This window comes from Salmo salar, chromosome ssa14, assembly GCF_905237065.1.
Source record: "Salmo salar chromosome ssa14, Ssal_v3.1, whole genome shotgun sequence".
NCBI lineage: Eukaryota > Metazoa > Chordata > Actinopteri > Salmoniformes > Salmonidae > Salmo > Salmo salar.
Genome location: NC_059455.1, coordinates 55705065 through 55724703, shown reverse-complemented (window position 1 = coordinate 55724703; position 19639 = coordinate 55705065). Strand labels below are relative to the sequence as shown.

Genomic DNA, 19639 nt, shown 5'->3' with positions numbered 1-19639 from the left:
CACAAAACCAAAATGGGACTGAGGGAAGTGGTAAAAACTGAACAAATTGCCCTTTGATGCACTGGACTGGAACATTTGGGTCAATTTGCCGTCTGTTTTAATGGACTTCCAACCATCGGCTTCAAGTGTCATTTTTTATAACTCGATGACTATGCTTTCTACGTTACTGAGTTGAGATACTAGTATGATGGTTTAATTTGGACGTTCTACTTTTGTGTTGTGATTCCTAAGCACTGTAAATACCAACTTAACATGTACAGCATTTTACTACTGTACCCTGACACTTAATTGTAATTACCTAGGGAATATGTACATGAACCAAAATTAGCTACATTTCACAATGTTCTCTCTTTGTACATCAAGTCCTTTACATTTCCAGAAGTTGAATATCATATACACTACCTCATAGTATGAAACCAGCACTCCATAGTTACTTTGATTTAGGCAATTGTGTTCTGTGCATCCTGTTCTTGAGCGGTGAATTATGCCATAGGGCTTTTGTGCCTCATTGTTTTGATTGTTGCGTTTGGATATCGTCTCTCATAAATCCGGATGTCAATCAGAGGATTAGCTAGACTAGCTAGTGTGTTGTCTCTTATTTGGAAGATGTCCTGGGCCAGCAGTATGACCACAGGGGATCTACCTTGCTGTAACCACTCACTTCTGACAATGTTTTACAATGACAATACTGTTCTCTCTCAATCACAAACAACCACAGAATATTAAGGCTGTAGTTTGTAGGCATCCTCTGACAATTACTAATATGACACTGTCTTTATTAAGCTCTGATCATGTCTTCTGAGCTTAAGATGAAACTACCTATGGATGCAAAGACGAAATGCAAAGACGAAACCTGACAGCGGTTTGTAGGAATACGTTGTATCATTCTTGCCATGTGAGTGTGTGCATTTAGATATAGGTTCCTAGTCCAAACAGAATTGAATAAATGTATCATCATGCTCACACATCTCTTTTCCTGATTGTTTTTGTCTGTACAGTAAGTTGAACTCAGGTAAATCATTCCTGAATAATCTGAATAGAAATGTGGCAACCGTACGTACTGTACATGACAATGCTGCATGAGGTAGACATGGCTGTTATGTTTATTTATGAAGGACGAATGGACATGGCTGTGTCACTTTAATAGAAGTTGGTAACTTGATCCCAATCGTCTGACAATGTGTTTTCTGTTGATACTGTTTCTATGGTGTTATGCATGTTTAATCTGTTGAGGAATTGCTTTCCATGTCATAGACTGCAATTTCTAAAAGTATGACAATTTATGTTATTATCATTGATTAATGCAAAAATTAACATTTTAACAAATAATAGTATCATATGGTGTGATTGCTTGAAAAGGATTCCCCAAAGGCATGCTCAAGGAACTAAGTAGGTGTTTTATAGCTCAGTAATCTCTTCTGGTTAAATTGTTTCTGATTTGAGTGGTAAATGTTATATCAGAGTTTAGAAAGTACAGTAGCTTGGTTGTCTTTGGTTATAATACTGGTAACCCTCAGTATTGTTTGTATTCATGCAGAGGGAGAATAATTTTTGACCACAAGATGGTGGCAAAGACCTGACACTGAATATTTTATTAATCCAGGTAATAGTTACAAGGGGGAGGAATGAGCCAATTGGAAGCTGGGGATGATGAGGTGGACATTATGATCAGATTGGAAACTTCACTAGGACAGCGGGGTTAACACCCCTACTCTTATGATGAGTACCATAGGATCTTTAGTGACCACAGAGAGTTAGGACACCCATTTAAAGTCACAGCTGAAGACTGCACCCTACACAGGGTAATGGCCTCAATCGCTGCCCTGTGGCATTGGGATAAATATTTTTAGACCAGAGGAAAGAGTGCCTCCTACTGGACCTCCAAACCACATCCAGCAGCATCTGCCCCCCCATCCAGGGACCGAGCAGGATCCTCCCTGCTTAACTTCAGCCAGCAGTGGGATGCAGGGTGGTATGCTGAATCTAAGAAGGTTGTATCAAGTCAAGGTTGAATCAAGTCTTGTAGAGTATATTCGTTTGATTACACATTTGAAGTGTTTGCTTTGTCCCGCAACGAGCCATTATAAACAATGGCTTGTGGGATGAAGCAATTGAAAATGAAAATTGGTGGTGGAGTACAAATTATGCAACTATCTTTCTGATATCCATCCCTCATGGGCCTATCAGGTTGCCTCATGTCAGTCTGTGGGCTCATCTATTCCTCCTTAGGCACCTCCAAATAATCTGACTAACCTAACCATTTAGTCAACTTTTCCCAAGGCAGAAATGTATTCAGAATGTTAAGTAAATACAAAGGGATGACTTGATCAATACAAAACTCATCACTATGCTGAAGCAGTAATAACACTGACTTCTGCTATTTTACCCTCAGAGTTACTAAAGGTTACTATATACTGTAAAAGCGGTGTTTGGGGTAACCTGAGCTGCTCACTAAGCAGAAGACAATGTGTTATTCCCCACCCCACCCCCCCGGGTGTACTAGGAAACACTTGATGGTGGGTGACCCAGTGATGAATGTGATAGTCCGATGGCTCAAACATGTGAGGAAAACTCCACTTTCATCTCCCCCTTGTTTTCACTCACAGCTTCACACATTCATAAATAGGAAAATGGTACTATAAGTACAAAGAATAGCCTTTTCTATGTGGTTATTTGGAAAATTACAATACTGCTGGTGTACTAAAGAGAGGATGCTGAGATAAAGGGTTTCAGACACTGATTCCACTTGTTTTTTTCTGTGCCTTTTTTGCTTAATTACACAACTAGGAGATGTGTTCTCTGACTCCCTGGTTTTCATATTTTCTCTGTCAGTCTACAGGTTTGACAGTCAAATCAGTCAAAAGCAGAACAATATTCAGTTGGCTGGGTTTTCCGTGCATCTGCAGGACAGAACAGCTATGTCTGGTAAAACGAGGGGTGGGGGTGTGTGTCTATTTGTCAATTTGCACAGCTGGTGTGCGATGTCTAATATTAAGGTCTCGAGGTATTGCTCGCCTGAGGTAGAGTACGTCATGATAAACTGTAGACCACACTATCTATATTTTTCGGAACTGTCTATTTACCACCACAAACCTATCCTGGCACTAAGACCGCACTCAACGAGCTGTATAAGGCCATAAGCAAACAAGAAAATGCTCATCCAGAAGCGGCGCTCCTAGTGGCCGGGGACTTTAATGCAGGCAAATTTAAATCCATTTTACCTAATTTCTACCAGATGGTCACATGTGCAACCAGAGGGAAAAAAAACTCTAGCACACCTTTACTCCACACACAGAGACACATACAAAGCGTTCCCACGTCCACCATTTGGTAAATCTGACCATAATTATACTGCTCAAAAAAATAAAGGGAACACTTAAACAACACATCCTAGATCTGAATGAAATAAATAATCTCATAAGTACTTTTTTCTTTACATAGTTGAATGTGCTGACAACAATATCACACAAAAATAATCAATGGAAATCCAATTTATCAACCCATGGAGGTCTGGATTTGGAGTCACACTCAAAATTAAAGTGGATAACCACACTACAGGCTGATCCAACTTTGATGTAATGTCCTTAAAACAAGTCAAAATGAGGCTCAGTAGTGTGTGTGGCATCCACATGCCTGAATGACCTCCCTACAATGCCTGGGCATGCTCCTGATGAGGTGGCGGATGGTCTCCTGAGGGTTCTCCTCCCAGACCTGGACTAAAGCATCCGCCAACTCCTGGACAGTCTGTGGTGCAACGTGGCGTTGGTGGATGGAGCGAGACATGATGTCCCAGATGTGCTCAATTGGATTCAGGTCTGGGGAACGGGCGGGCCAGTCCATAGCATCAATGCCTTCCTCTTGCAGGAACTGCTGACACACTCCAGCCACATGAGGTCTAGCATTGTCTTGCATTAGGAGGAACCCAGGGCCAACCGCACCAGCATATGGTCTCACAAGGGGTCTGAGGATCTCATCTCGGTAACTAATGGCAGTCAGGCTACCTCTGGCGAGCACATGGAGGGCTGTGCAGCCCCCCAAAGAAATGCCACCCCACACCATGACTGACACACCGCCAAACCGGTCATGCTGGAGGATGTTGCAGGCAGCAGAACGTTCTCCACGGCGTCTCCAGACTCTGTCACGTCTGTCACATGTGCTCAGTGTGAACCTGTTTCATCTGTGAAGAGCACAGGGCGCCAGTGGCGAATTTGCCAATCTTGGTGTTCTCTGGCAAATGCCAAACGTCCTGCACGGTGTTGGGCTGTAAGCACAACCCCCACCTGTGGACGTCGGGCCCTCATACCACCCTCATGGAGTCTGTTTCTGACCGTTTGAGCAGACACATTCACATTTGTGGCCTGCTGGAGGTCATTTTGCAGGGCTCTGGCAGTGCTTCTCCTGCTCCTCCTTGCACAAAGGCGGAAGTAGCGGTCCTGCTGCTGGGTTGTTGCCCTCCTATGGCATCCTCCACGTCTCCTGATGTACTGGCCTGTCTCCTGGTAGCGCCTCCATGCTCTGGACACTACGCTGACAGACACAGCAAACCTTCTTGCCACAGCTCGCATTGATGTGCCATCCTGGATGAGCTGCACTACCTGAGCCACTTGTGTGGGTTGTAGACTCCGTCTCATGCTACCACTAGAGTGAAAGCACCGCCAGCATTCAAAAGTGACCAAAACATCAGCCAGGAAGCATAGGAACTGAGAAGTGGTCTGTGGTCCCCACCTGCAGACCACTCCTTTATTGGGGGTGTCTTGCTAATTGCCTATAATTTCCACCTGTTGTCTATTCCATTTGCACAACAGCATGTGAAATTTATTGTCAATCAGTGTTGCTTCCTAAGTGGAAAGTTTGATTTCACAGAAGTGTGATTGACTTGGAGTTACATTGTGTTGTTTAAGTGTTCCCTTTATTTTTTTGAGCAGTGTATTTACTCCTGATTCCTGCTTACAATCAAAAACTAAAGCAGGAAGTACCAGTGACTCGCTCAATATAGAAGTTGTCAGATGACGCGGATGCTATGCTACAGGACTGTTTTGCTAGCACAGACTGGAATATGTTCCGGGATTCATCCAATGGCATTGAAGAGTATACCACCTCAGTCACCGGCTTCATCAATAAGTGCATTGATGATGTCGTCCATACAGTGACCGTATGGACATATCCCAACCAGCAGCCATGGATTACAGGCAACATTCGTACCGAGCTAAAGGCTAGAGCTGCCGTTTTCAAGTAGCGGGACATGCATAGTCACTTTAACCATACCTACATGTACATACTACCTCAATAAGCCTGACTAACTGGTGTCTGTATATAGCCTTGCTACTGTTATTTTCAAATGTTATTTTACTGTTGTTTTATTTCTTTACTTACCTACATACACACACACCTTTTTTTCACACTATTGGATAGAGCCTGTCAGTAAGCATTTCCCTGTAAGGTCTACACCTGTTGTATTTAGTGCACATGACAAATAAACTTTGATTTGATTAACCTGGACGCTTATAAGAAATCCTGCTCTGCCCTCATGATCCATCAAACAGGCAAAGGGTCAATACAGGACTAAGATTGAGTCCTACTACACCGGTCCTGACGCTCGTCGGATGTGGCAGGGCTTGGAAACTATTACAGACCACAAAGGGAAACCCAGCTACGAGCTGCCCAGTGACACGAGCCTACCAAACGAGCTAAATTCCTTTTATGCTCGCTTCGAGGCAAGCAACACTGAAGCATGCATGACAGCACCAGCTGTTCCGGATGACTGTGTGATCACGCTCTCCGTAGCCAGCCGATGTGAGCAAGACCTTAAAACAGGTCAACATTCACAAGGCCGCCGGGCCAGATGGATTACCAGGATGTGTACTGGTCAACCTCTCCCTGACAAAGTCTGTAATACCTACATGTTTCAAACATACCAACATAGTCCCTGTGCTCAAGAAAGTGAAAGTAGCCTGCCAAAATGACTACCGCCCTGTAGCACTCACGTCAGTAGCTGTGAAGTGCTTTGAAAGGCTGGTCATCGCTCATCATCCCGGAAACCCTAGACGCACTCCAATTCGCATACCGCCCCAACAGATCCACAGATGACGCAAACTCAATTGCACTCCACACTGCCCTTTCCCACCTGGACAAAAGGAACACCTATGTGAGAATGCTGTTCATTGATTACAGCTCAGTGTTCAACACCATAGTGCCAACGAAGCTCATCACTATTTAAAAAAAAAATATTATTTCACCTTTATTTTACCAGGTAGGCCAGTTGAGTACAAGTTCTCAATTACAACTGTGACCTGGCCAAGATAAAGAAAAGCACTGCGACACAAACAATAACACAGAGTTACACATGGAATAAACAAAAGTACAGTCAAAAACACAATAGGAAAAAATGTGTGTACAGTGTGTGCAAATGAGGTAAGATTAGGGAGGTAAGGCAATAAATAGACCGTAGTGGGCGAAGTAATTACAATATAGCAATTAAAAACAGGAGAGATAGATGTGCAGAAGATGAATGTGCAAGTAGAGATACTGGGGTGCAAAGGAGCAAAAACTAAAATAAATAACAGTATGGGGAGGAAATAGTTGGATGGGCAATTTACAGATGGGCTATGTACAGGTGCAGTGATCTGTGAGCTGCTCTGACAGCTGATGCTTAAAGTTAGTGAGGGAGATATGAGTCTCCAGCTTCAGTGATTTTTGCAATTCGTTCCAGTCATTGGCAGCAGAGAACTGGAAGGAAAGGCAGCCAAACGAGGAATTGGCTTTGGGGGTGACCAGTGAAATATACCTGCTGGAGCGCATGCTACGTGTGGGTGCTGCTATGGTAACCAGTGAGCTGAGATAAGGCGGGGCTTTACCTAGCAAAGACTTATAGGTGACCTGGAGCCAGTGGGTTTGGCGACGAATATGAAGCGAGGGCCAGCCAACGAGATGATACAGGTCGCAGTGGTGGGTAGTATATGGGGCTTTGGTGACAAAACGGATGGCACTGTGATAGACAGCATACAATTTGCTGAGTAGAGTGTTGGAGGCTATTTAATAAATTACATCGCAGAAGTCGAGGATCGGTAGGATAGTCAGTTTTACGAGGGTATGTTTGGCAGCATGAGTGAAGGATGCTTTGTTGTGAAATAGGAAGCCGATTCTAGATTTAATTTTGGATTGGATATGCTTAATGTAAGTCTGGAAGGAGAGTTTACAGTCTAACCAAACACCTAGGTATTTGTAATTGTCCACATATTCTAAGTCAGAACCGCCCAGAGTAGTGATGCTGGACGGGCGGGAGGGTGCGGGCAGTGATTGGTTGAAGAGCATGCATTTAGTTTTACTTGCATTTAAAAGCAGTTAGAGGCCATGGAAGGAGAGTTGTAGGCATTGAAGCTCGTCTGGAGGTTAGTTAACACAGTGTCCAAAGAAGGGCCAGAAGTATACAGAATGGTGTCATCTGGTTTGAGGTGGATCAGAGAATCACCAGCAGCAAGAGCAACATCATTGATGTATACAGAGAAAAGAGTCGGCCCGGGAATTGAACACTGTGGCACTCTCTTAGAGACTGCCAGAGTTCCAGACAACAGGCCCTTCGATTTGACACACTGAACTCTGTCTGAGAAAAGTTGGTGAACCAAACGAGGCAGTCATTTGAGAAAACAAGGCTGTTGAGTCTGCTGATAAGAATGTGGTGATTGACAGAGTCGAAAGCCTTGGCCATGTCGATGAATACGGCTGATGATCTTCATCAGATGACACTCCTAGGACATTATGTTATACAATACATGCATGTTTTGTTCAATCAAGTTCATATTTATATCAAAAAACAGCTTTTTACATTAGCATGTGATGTTCAGAACTAGCATACCCAAAGAAAACTTCTGGTGAATTTACTAAATTACTCATCATAAATGTTGACAAAATACATAACAATTATTTTAAGAATTATAGATACAGAACTCCTTTATGCAATCGCTATGTCAGATTTTAAAATAGCTTTTCGGCGAAAGCACATTTTGCAATATTCTGAGTACATAGCTCAGCCATCACAGGCTAGCTATTCAGACACCCGCCAACTTCGGGGCTCACTAAACTCAGAATTACTATTAGAAAAATTGGATTACCTTTGCTGTTCTTCATCAGAATGCACTCCCAGGACTTCTACTTCAACAACAAATGTTGTTTTGGTTCCAAATAATCCATAGTTATATCCAAATACCTCTGTTTTGTTCGTGCGTTCAGATCACTATCCAAAGGGTAACGCGTGAGCGCATTTAGTGACAAAAAAATTCAAAATGTTCCATTACCGTACTTAGAAGCATGTCAAACGCTGTTTAAAATCAATTTTTATGCTATTTTTCTCGTAAAATAGCGATAATATTCCAACCGGACAATATATATTCATTCATTATTATATTCATTCAAAGAGGGAAAGAAAAAAATTGCGAGGTCTCGTGAACGCGCATCTCCAGTCTCTCTGTCACCAGCCAGATCACTGAGAAACTGTGCTGCTGTTATCTGCCCAGAGACAGGAGACACGTCAATCCGGTTTCTGAAGGCTTCTGAGAGCCAATGGAAGCCTTAGAAAGTGTCACGTAACAGCACAGATACTGTAATTTTGATAGAGATGCAACAGAAGGACTACAAATTGTCAGACAGCCCACGTCCTGCTTGGAATCTTAGGTTTTTGCCTGCCATATGAGTTCTGTTATACTCACAGACACCATTCAAACAGTTTTAGAAACTTTAGAGTGTTGTCTATACAAATCTACTAATAATATACATATTCTCATTTCTGGGCAAGAGTAGCAACCAGTTTAAATCGGGTACGTTTTTTATCCGGCCGTGAAAATACTGCCCCCTATCCCAGACAGGTTAACTTGGGTTTCGAAGGCATTAGAAAGGCATGGTAGGATAGATATAGGTCTGTAACAGTTTGGGTCTAGAGTGTCTCCCCCTTTAAAGAGGGGGATGACCGCGGCAGCTTTCCAATCTTTGGGGATCTCAGACGACATGAAAGAGAGTTTGAACAGGCTAGTTACAGGGGTTGCAACAATTACGACGGATAATTTTAGAAAGAGTGTCCAGATTGTCTAGCCCAGCTGATTTGTAGGGGTCCAGATTTTGCAACTCTTTCAGAACATCAGCTATCTGGATTTGGGTGAAGGAGAAATGGGGGAGTTTTGGGCAAGTTACTGTGGGGGGTGCAGGGCTGTTGACCGGGGCAGGGGTAGCCAGACGGAAAGCATGGCCAGCCGTAGAAAAATGCTTATTGAAATTCTCAATTATCGTGGATTTATCAGTGGTGACAGTGTTTCCTAGCCTCATTGCAGTGGGCAGCTGGGAAGAGGTGCTCTTATTCTCCATGGACTTTACAGTGTCCCAGAACTTTTTGGAGTTTGTGCTTACAGGATGCAAATTTTTGTTTGAAAAAGCTAGCCTTTGCTTTCCTAACTGCCTGTGTATATTGGTTCCTATCTTTCCTGAAAAGTTGCATATCGCGGGGGCTATTCGACGCTAATGCAGTACGCCACAGGATGTTTTTGTGCTGGTCAAGGGCAGTCAGGTATGGAGTGAACCAAGGGCTATATCTGTTCCTGGTTCAAAAACTAAGCTAGGACCCTGGGACTAAACGCCTCCCTCTGCAACTGGATCTTGGACTTCCTGACGGCCGCCCCAGGTGGTAAGGGTAGGCAACAACACATCTGCCACTCTGATCCTCAACACGGGGGCCCCTCAGGGGTGTGCTTAGTCCACTCCAGTACTCCCTGTTCACCCACGACTGCGTGGCCAAGCACGACTCCAACAGTGTCATTAACTTTGCTGACAACACAACGACAACGATGAGACAGTCTATAGGGAGGAGGTCAGAGACCTGGCAGTGTGGTGCCAGGACAACAACCTCTCCCTCAACATGAGCAAGACAAAGGAGATGATCGTGGACTACAGAAAAAGGGGGGCCGAACATGCCCCCATTCACATCGACGGGGCTGTAGTCGAGTGGGTTGAGAGTTTCAAGTTCCTTGGTGTCCACATCACCAACAAACTATCATGGTCTAGTCACACTAAGACAGTCGTGAAGAAGGCACGACAACAGCTTTTCCCACTCAGGAGACTGACAACATTTGGCATGTGTCCCCAAATCCTCAAAAAGTTCTCAAAAAATACTGACTGGTTGCATCACCGCCTGGTATGGCAACTGCTCGTCATGCGACCGTAAGGCACTACAGAAGGTATTGCGTACAGCCCAGTTCATCACTGGGGCCCAGCTTCCTGCCATCCAGGATCTACATACTAGGCGGTGTCAGAGGAAGTCTCCAAAAATTGTTGAAGACTCCAGTCATCCAAGTCATAGACTGTTCTCTCTGCTATCGCACAGCAAGCGGTACCGGAGTGCCAAGTCTAGGTCCAAAAGGCTCCGTATTAACAGCTTCTACCCCCAAGCCATAAGACTGCTGAACAATTAATCAAATGGCCAAGCGAACTATTTACACTGCTACTACTCAGTGTTTATTATCTATGCATAGTCAGTTTACCCCTACCTACATGTACAAATTACCTCAACTAACCTGTACCCCTGCACATTGAACTGCATTGTTGGTTAAGGGCTTTTAAATAAGCATTTCACAGTAAGGTCTACACCTGTTGTATTTGGCGCATGTGACAAATAAAATGATTTGTGTTGTGGAAAATCTACACAGGTGAGTGCCCTATGTCAAAGCTACTGTAAGCCCATTACACTCAATAATAGAGTTACCTTCATTAAAATGAAATAGAACATCCCACAGAGCATCAGTAATTGGTCAGCACAGACTAAGGGAGCATTGGAGCAATTTATCAAAGAGCTGTAATAAGTGTCAAAATTTGATTTGACAGTAAATTTACATTTACATTTCCGTCATTTAGCAGACGCTCTTATCCAGAGCGACTTACAAATTGGTGCATTCACCTTATGATATCCAGTGGAACAACCACTTTACAATAGTACATCTATATTTTTTTGGGGGGGGGGGGAGAATAGGAGAGGCCCTAGAACTGAGCCCTGGGGGACACCAGTGGTGAGAGCACATGGTGCGGAGACAGATTCTCGCCACGCCACCTGGAAGGAGCGACCTGTCAGGTAGGATGCAATCCAAGAGTGAGCCGCGCCGGAGATGCCCAACTCGGAGAGGGTGGAGAGGAGGATCTGATGGTTCACAGTATCAAAGGCAGCAGATAGGTCTAGAAGTATGAGAGCAGAGGAGAGAGAGTTAGCTTTAGCAGTGCGGAGAGCCTCCGTGACACAGAGAAAAGCAGTCTCAGTTGAATGACCAGTCTTGAAACCAGACTGATTTGGATCAAGAAGGTCATTCTGAGAGAGATAGCAAGAGAGCTGGCCAAGGATGGCACGCTCAGGAGTTTTGGAGAGAAAAGAAAGAAGGGATACATGTCTGTAGTTGTTGACATCGGAGGGGTCGAGTGTAGGTTGTTTGAGAAGCTCTCTTGAAGACGGAAGGGACGTAGCCAGCGGTCAAGGATGAGTTGATGAGCGAGGTGAGGTAAGGGAGAAGGTCTCCGGAAATGGTCTGTAGAAGAGAGGATAGGGTCAAGCGGGCAGGTTGTTGGGCGGCCGGCCGTCACAAGTCGCAAGATTTCATCTGGAGAGAGAGGGGAGAAAGAGGTCAAAGCACAGGGTAGGGCAATGTGAGCAGGACCAGCGGTGTCATTTGACTTAACAAACGAGGATCGGATGTCGTCAACCTTCTTTTCAAAATGGTTGACGAAGTCATCCGCAGAGAGGGAGGAGGGGGGGAGGAGGATTCAGGAGGGAGGAGAAGGTGGCAAAGAGCTTCCTAGCCCTTTCACGCGTGAGTTCCAAATATCTCTAACGGTTGCCACAGCGTGAGTCTTTTTATACACGTGATGTTAGAATGTTCTCTCCATTCCAGAATGTGATTGTTACGTAACAGTGCATTTAATCCGCGCTGCCCTCAAACCAAAGCACGCAGACTGTTTTTATTTATAGGCTGTTTCAACTTCAATTTCAAATGATTTTCTAACAAGTTTTTATTTTCTAAGAACAGTTTGAATTTAGGTGTGTTCCGCCTCCTCATTCATTCACATAAAAATAGTCATTTTTACTTTTGCGGACAATTTAATTTTTGGGACATTTCTGACGCGGACAAAATTCCCCAAGCACTTTCCAATTGTTTGTGCAGTTCAAGTCTGCAGACATTTGCTAATCTCCCGTCAGAACAGGATCTGCACACGTGTTCACATTTTCCATCTGTTGCCCTCATTGTTTTCGTTACTAATAATAACTTTGGAAATGTGTGCGTTTCTATCAAAGTAAGTGCATTATTACGTTGTAATAGTTTATGTATGTCGTTTCTATTGTAGCGTACTGTATGTATGGAGCATAATAGATTTGTGTATATTCTTTATAACCGCGGACACGTGAGGTAACATTACTCATTTTATAACCTTTATGTTATATTCAATCGTGCTTAGGTAGCTAGCTACATTTTTCTATTAGCTCTGTAAAACAATGCAGCGGTCAAAGGCACAGCACGGTGCTAGAGACGTCACTACAGACTCCCTGGTTCAAATCCATGCTGCGTTTCTAAGTAAGTGCCTTATTACGTTATAATAGTTTCCGTATGCCGTAGCGAGAATAATGTATACTTCTTATAAGCGAGGGGACGTTACTCATTTTATAACTTTACATTTTAGTCATTTAGCAGACGCTCTTATCCAGAGCGACTTACAGTAGTGAATGAATACATTTCATACGTTTTTTTTTCTTCCGTACTGGCCCCCTGTGGGAATCGAACCCACAACCCTGGCGTTGCAAACACCATTGCAAACACCATGCTCTACCAATTGAGCCACAGGGAGGCCCACCTTCATGGTGTTATATTCAATCGTGCTTAGGTAGCTAGCTACATTCTTCTATTAGCTCTGTAAAACAATGCTAGTTGCGTCGGAGAAGTATTAGCTTGTGTTGTATTTTGAAGCTACATGGCCTTATGACTCCCTAGTGGCGCAGCGCTCAAAGGCACTGCATCTCAGTGCTAGAGGCATCACTACAGACACCCTGGTTCAAATCCAGGCTGTATCACAACTGGCTGTGATTGGGAGTCCCATAGGGCAGCGCACAATTGGCCCAGCATTGTCCGAGTTTGGCCGGTGTAGGCCATCATAGGTAAATAATAATTTGCTGTTAAATGACTTGCCTAGTTAAATAAAATAAAACATATGACCATGGTTTGTTTATTTGGTCTATTCAGCATAGCTCTGTTCTGCCCTGCCTTGCCCCCTTGTGGAGCTCAAAAGTTAGTTTCTTACTGTTATAACTCAAATCTGTGATTTTGTCAATGCAATAAACTATTTTTATAGCTGTGTTTATTATGTTATTTGTAATATTGTTTTATTGCTATATCCTTATATTGTATTCTAATTAATAATTCCTCTTTATTCTGTACTTTCAGAAACCACAAACAGTATTTGCCAATATCATAACTGGACATCTTTCGAGCTGAAGATTGAGGACAGCTTTTGTATGCTAACGTTCTCTCCTTAACAGTTTTACTGGATGGAAACACAGCAAGAAAACACATAGGCCAATATGTAATAGTCGTCTATTTTATTGAAGTATTGGTAGTTGGTTCAACAACAACTTGTTTTACTAGAGGACAAAAAATGTAATATGCATAACCCATATTTAATATTCATGCAGTGACTGAACAACAACTGCATTTCCACCCCCACCTCTAAAGGCATAGTATCATGGCAGGTCACCTGTCAAGTCACCTGTCAGGTCAGTCAGTCACTTATTGCTGCAGATGTGCTCAATAATGCTTGAGCATGTGATACTCCTCAAAGCATGGTGAAATACATAGAGGTGTATCACAAGCTAAACACATGTATTTTGTCATCTTCCTCTGCTTACTTCTCCTGGCGCCAGACAGGCAGACTTTGCAGTGCCTCCGTGTGCGACTACCTTGAGCAGCAGTTTGAGGGACTTTGCAGGGAAAATGCCGTGCAGTGAGGCGTAGGGGATTGTCTACAGCAGGGCGACCCCCAGTGGAGGGGCGCCGAGGGGTGTGGTGCTCCTCCAACAGCTCTCTCATGAGGTTCTCTCTGTATTTTTGGTAGGTAATTACTTTACCTATGAGGGAGTGGGGAGGATGAGGAAAGTTAGAGGATGATGAGGCAGTGGGTAGGTTGGTGAGATATTGTCACTGTAATTGCATAATGGATTTGTATGTGAACTGTACATCCAATTACAAAAATACCTTGTTCAGTAATCATCTCACCTGTTAGTTGGCGGTGAACTATGCTGCCGTTGAGGACAGCAGTGTCGATCAGCTGGAAAAATATCTTCTTATACCACTTGGTCGTTTTCCGAGTGCATTCCACAAAGCTGTTTATCATGTCCGCCTTATCCACGGCCCCCATTTTGAGGTTATAGTCTAGCACACAATCTGGTTTTATCTTTCTCTCTCCCGTCAGGTGGTCCACCTTCCCTGTGGCCGACATGGTTGCTGTATGGACAGTGGAGAGGACATGGACGTCTCGTTTGTCATGCCACTTTACTGCCAGCTGTTGACCGTTCTCCTGGAACTCCACCTCCCCTCTCTGCATCTTCCTGCATCCGAATGCCGGCATCCCCTTCCTGTTCGACCTGACTGTGCCACAGGCCCCTGTGCTGTTGGAGAGCAGATGCTGGAAGAGTGTGGGACTGCTGTACCAATTGTCCACGTACAAAGTGTGTCCCTTGCCGAGATGAGGAGCCAGCATGGTCATCACCACGGACCCAGACACCCCAAGCCCCTCATAATGTTTGATGTCAGTGGTAGACCCTGTGTACACTATAATATCCAGGACATATCCTGTCTTCACGTCGCACATGACAAAGAACTTGACCCCAAACCTGTGCCTTTTGGAGGGAATATATTGACGGAACGCCAGCCTACCTTTCCATAACATCAGGGACTCATCAATGCATAGGTCCTTGTATGGCACAAAGACCCGACCAAATGCTGATGTCAGGCTGATAAGAACAATTCTTATTTTGTATAACGGGTCACTTAGGATGGCAGTAGCATTGTTGACGAAATGCAGGCATCGCAGCAGAATTAGGAAGCGGTCTTGGGAAAAGAGGGTGGCAAAGAAGGGAGTTGCAAACATAGGATCTGTGCTCCAATAGTCTCTTAGGGAGTTCTTCTTTACTATCCCCATGAGGAGGACTGTCACCAGGAAGGTATACATTTCACTAATTGTGGTTGTCACCCATTTAGCGAGTTTCCCCCTCACTCCTGGCTCTCTCTTCTCCTGTAGCTCCAAGGCATAGCGATTGGTCTCCTGTACTATGTTTCCCACGAGCTCCTCTGTCAGAAACAACTTGAAGCACTCTGCCTCAGTTGGAAATGGCAAGGGGCGTTGCACTCCAGACTGGGACTCATCAAAGCAAACAGCAGGGCCAGTAGGGGTGAAATGGCTGGCGGCCTTCCAGCTACCACAGAACTCCTGTACTTCATCCACTGTCGGTCTGCCTCCATCACCACCAGCATCTTCAAAGGGACCTGGTAATTGGTCAGTGGACAGGGGTCCTCAGATTCAGGGTTCTCAATGGCTACAAGGTTGGGGGGCAGCTCCTCACTGTCACTGTCAGAATCTGATTCCTGACTTTCATACTCAGACTCATTGTCAGAATTTTTAAAAATCTCCAGAATTTCCACATTTGTGAGTTGTCTCCTTTTGAAAGACATTGCTAATGCTACAGCTTAGCTCACTAGCTACATACATAAACAACAACACTGAATGGCTCAGAGTGAGAGGGTACGTGATTGACTGCCGGCATGCGTCACTTGTATCAATAAATCACCATCAGAAAATGTTTTGTGTGGTAATTATTTGTGTATTTACTATTTTATTCACATGTTTTCAATTCTAGGTGACAAATCATGCATTCCGATTCTTGCATAGATTGTAATGGGCACATATTATGTGTGTAAAATACTTATTTGAAGGTTATACTGATTATGATGAGCTAAGCTAATTCCAGCTATGTGTATGGAGCCATGTTTGTTGACATACAATGCATTCTGGGTTTCACGTAATCGTCTGACCAAAGATGTTATAACAAAATGAGGTGAGTAAGAGTTCACTCATTTTTTGAGGACTTCTGGAAATGAATGGTGGGATGTGAACGACGGTAGACACACCCCTTCAACGTGCATACTATAAACAGACCGAACTCATCTTGTCTGTTATTATCTTCGGTTTCTGTGAGGAAAAAAATGCATGGCTGCGCGCTGAAACTAATCGTCGGATTACTTTCGATTTCTAGAAAGTGTTTTACTCAATTATTTTGATCAACGGTGAGCAAACCCGTGATGTGATTAATTGTACATAGTAATTGCTATTAGCTAATTCATAGTGTAGTTTATGTCAGCCGAGAGTTAGAAAATATGACCGCTTGTGTTGCGTCAATCTTTCCTCAGCGCTAGGACAAATGTAGCCTACATTTTTCCGGTTAGGATGATTGTGTTATGCTATAGATACTTCTGTGAATATCTGAACATTGCATCCAAAAATAAACTGCTCACATTCTGGACATAACTTTGTAAGGACTGTGTTTGTGTAAATAGTTTCTGAAAAAAGTGTGGCCAGCTGCGCGCTGAAACTAATTGTCGGATTACTTTCAATAATTGTACATAGTAATTGCTATTAGCTAATTCATGGTATAGTTTACGTAAGGACTGTTTGTGTAAATAGTTTCTGAAAAAAGTGTGGCCAGCTCAAATGTTGATTGTTGCGTCATTCGAAACTGGCCGTTCTAAATGAGCATTCTAAATTAGTGTTCTAATCACACGGGGTGTGATCGTACGCTTCAGGGACCACTGTAGAACGATCACACCCTGTGTGATGGTACGTGTGAAAGGGCTAGGGTTAGAGGCAGATGCTTGGAATTTATAGTGGTTGAAAGTGGCTTTAGCAGCAGAAACAGAGGAAGAATATGTAGAGAGGAGGGAGTGAAAAGATGCCAGGTCTGCAGGGAGGCTAGTTTTCCTCCACTTCCGCTCAGTTGCCCAGAGCCCTGTTCTGTGAGCTCGCAATGAGTCGTCATGCCACGGAGCAGGAGGGGAGGACCGAGCCGGCCGGGAGGATAGGGGACATAGAGAGTCAAAGGATGCAGAAAGGGAGGAGAGGATTGAGCAGAGGGAAGAGATGATAGGATGGAAGAGGAGAGAGTAGCGGGAGAGAGAGCGAAGGTTGCGACGGCGCAATACCATCTGAGTAGGGGCAGAGTGAGTAGTGTTGGAGGAGAGCGAGGGACAAGGATACAAGGTAGTGGTCGGAGACATTGGAGGGGAGTTGCAGTGAGATTAGTAGAAGAACAGTATCTAGTAAAGATGACGTCAAGCATATTGCCTGCCTTGTGAGTAGGGGGGGACGGTGAGAGGGTGAGGTCAAAAGAGGTGAGGAGTGGAAAGAAGGAGGCAGAGAGAAATTAGTCAAAGGTAGACGTAGGGAGGTTAAAGTCACCCAGAACTGTGAGGGGTGAGCCATCCTCAGGAAAGGAACTTATCAAGGCGTCAAGCTCATTGATGAACTCTCCAATGGAACCTGGAGGGCAATAAATGATAAGGATGTTAAGCTTGAATGGGCTAGTGACTGTGACAGCATGGAATTCAAAGGAGGAGATAGACCGATGGGTCAGGGGAGAAAGAGAGAATGTCCACTTGGGAGAGATGAGGATTACAGTGCCACCACCCCGCTGACCAGATGCTCTCGGGGTATGCGAGAACACGTGGTCAGACGAGGAGAGAGCAGTAGGAGTAGCATTGTTTTCTGTGGTAATCCATGTTTCCGTCAGCGTCAAGAAGTCGAGGGACTGGAGGGTAGCATAGGCTGAGATGAACTCTGCCTTGTTGGCCGCAGACCGGCAGTTCCAGAGGCTGCCGGAGACCTGGAACTCCACGTGGGTCGTGCGCGCTGGGACCACCAGGTTAGAGTGGCAGCAGCCACGCGGTGTGAAGCGTTTGTATGGCCTGTGCAGAGAGGAGAGAACAGGGATAGACAGACACATAGTTGACAGGCTACAGAAGAGTCTACGCTAATGTAAAGGAGATTGGAATGAAAATTAACTAAACAACTGGGGAAGCGAGAGAGCAGGGCCTCCCTCACTAACCTTTCACTGAAACACTGAAATATAACTCTTCCAACTTCCACTTTAGAAATTATAATTGATGTAAACTACAGTGGTTCTGTGTTTCCAGGAATAGGCTCATACTTAGTTTATTCAGCTAGATAACTTGGTACAGTATTCTTCCCTGAAACCCACCCAATGCACCGTATCCTATGACGCCGTAGCTAACTAGCATGCAGGCATCCAATAACACACGGTTAGCACCAATACTTGGTTACAACAAACTACCAATGGATCATTCGTGTCCGTGTCTAGTTCCTTTCATAACGCATAAGTAATTAAACGTTGGCTGGCTAACACAAAGTCAGTCCTGCTAGCTACACAAGTGGACTACACATCTCGAATGTTCAGAAAGTTAAGTTTACATTGCAAAAATCTTATTGACTAAAATGATACAGTACTGCTAGCTGGTAAAGTTGGCTAGCTAGCCGTGGCTGCGTTGTTGACTTTGTTTGAAAATGTAGCTGGCTAGCTAACCTCGATAGTTTCTCTGTACATTCACGTAATCAATATGTCAGGTCTATTTTCTGTTTGATGGTTGTGAATGAGATCATTTTAAATGCTGCAGGATGGTGCATCTATTTGACATTTCTTGATAAAATTATGTTAGCCATCCCCTGGGTGGAACACTAAAACATTTATATCGCAGTAATGTTGTGAGGAACATTTTGTCATTTGTATTTTCTACGACATTTTCAGCTTTTTATATGTGCTGGAAAGACCTACCATTATGCTATTATGCTACTGTATCTTGTTACTAAATGGCCAAACGGCTTCTCTAGCCTAATTACGTTTGTTCTGGAATTCCAGTGCACACGGTTTAAGTAGGAGTGACCAATGCAAATAAAATGGCCAGCTATAATGGCCGGGCTTCTGGTTTAAAGATGTCTCCACAGTATTTCCACTATACTCTGTGCTCAAGGAAGATCTGCAAACACATAATAAAATGCTCCCGCGTGCTCTGTGTTTAGTGGAGATTGTGTTTGGTGCCACGTTAGGGAACTGTTTGTCAGTGTTGTGTCTGGGCTTCATGCTGGCTTTGGGGTAAATTAGCCCTATAAGCTGAGCCCCACTCACTATGAGTGCTCTCTCAGCCTTGAGGGAATCGCTGCTTTAGAAAACTCCATCTCCACTGGAGGCCTGCCATCGTTACCTGGCAACTGCCACACACAACAGGAAACAGACTGGGGGACTCTGTCACAACGCCAGAGAAAAAGGAGCACATTGATGATGGGAGACAGGAAGGCTGAGTGGTAGGGAGGATGGAGGGTGGGTGGTGCACCCTTCCAACCCCTCCAGCCTTCTGATCCAAAGCAGAGCAGCACAGCTGGCCCTTAAATGTACACAGAGTTAACATAAATTACATGCATATCATTCTCTCCTGGGTAAAAGCAGAGGAGAGATTGACTGTATGACTACTTGTCTTTGTGATAGGCATTGACATGTTGAAAGCAACAA

At 44.2% G+C, this 19639-nt stretch overlaps 1 protein-coding gene across 1 annotated transcript; it reads right to left on the bottom strand.

The window, feature by feature from the left end:
* Window positions 1–13716: 13716 nt before the first annotated feature.
* Window positions 13717–15059, bottom strand: LOC123726735 (piggyBac transposable element-derived protein 4-like). Its single transcript, XM_045694597.1, has 2 exons — window positions 14283–15059; window positions 13717–14134 (listed from the first exon to the last, which is right to left on the bottom strand). Exons 1-2 carry the CDS (start codon window positions 14953–14955, stop codon window positions 13815–13817), a joined length of 993 nt encoding a protein of 330 aa, XP_045550553.1. The 5' UTR covers window positions 14956–15059; the 3' UTR covers window positions 13717–13814.
* Window positions 15060–19639: the final 4580 nt, after the last annotated feature.

Excerpts from the sequence above, each read along its gene's own strand:
- LOC123726735 (XM_045694597.1), bottom strand. The coding sequence starts at position 14,955 with ATGTTATGGAAAGGTAGGCTGGCGTTCCGTCAATATATTCCCTCCAAA. Across the intron at positions 14,135-14,282 it reads AGTTCACCGCCAACTAACAG|GTAAAGTAATTACCTACCAA; the intron begins GTGAGATGATTA and ends ACTCCCTCATAG.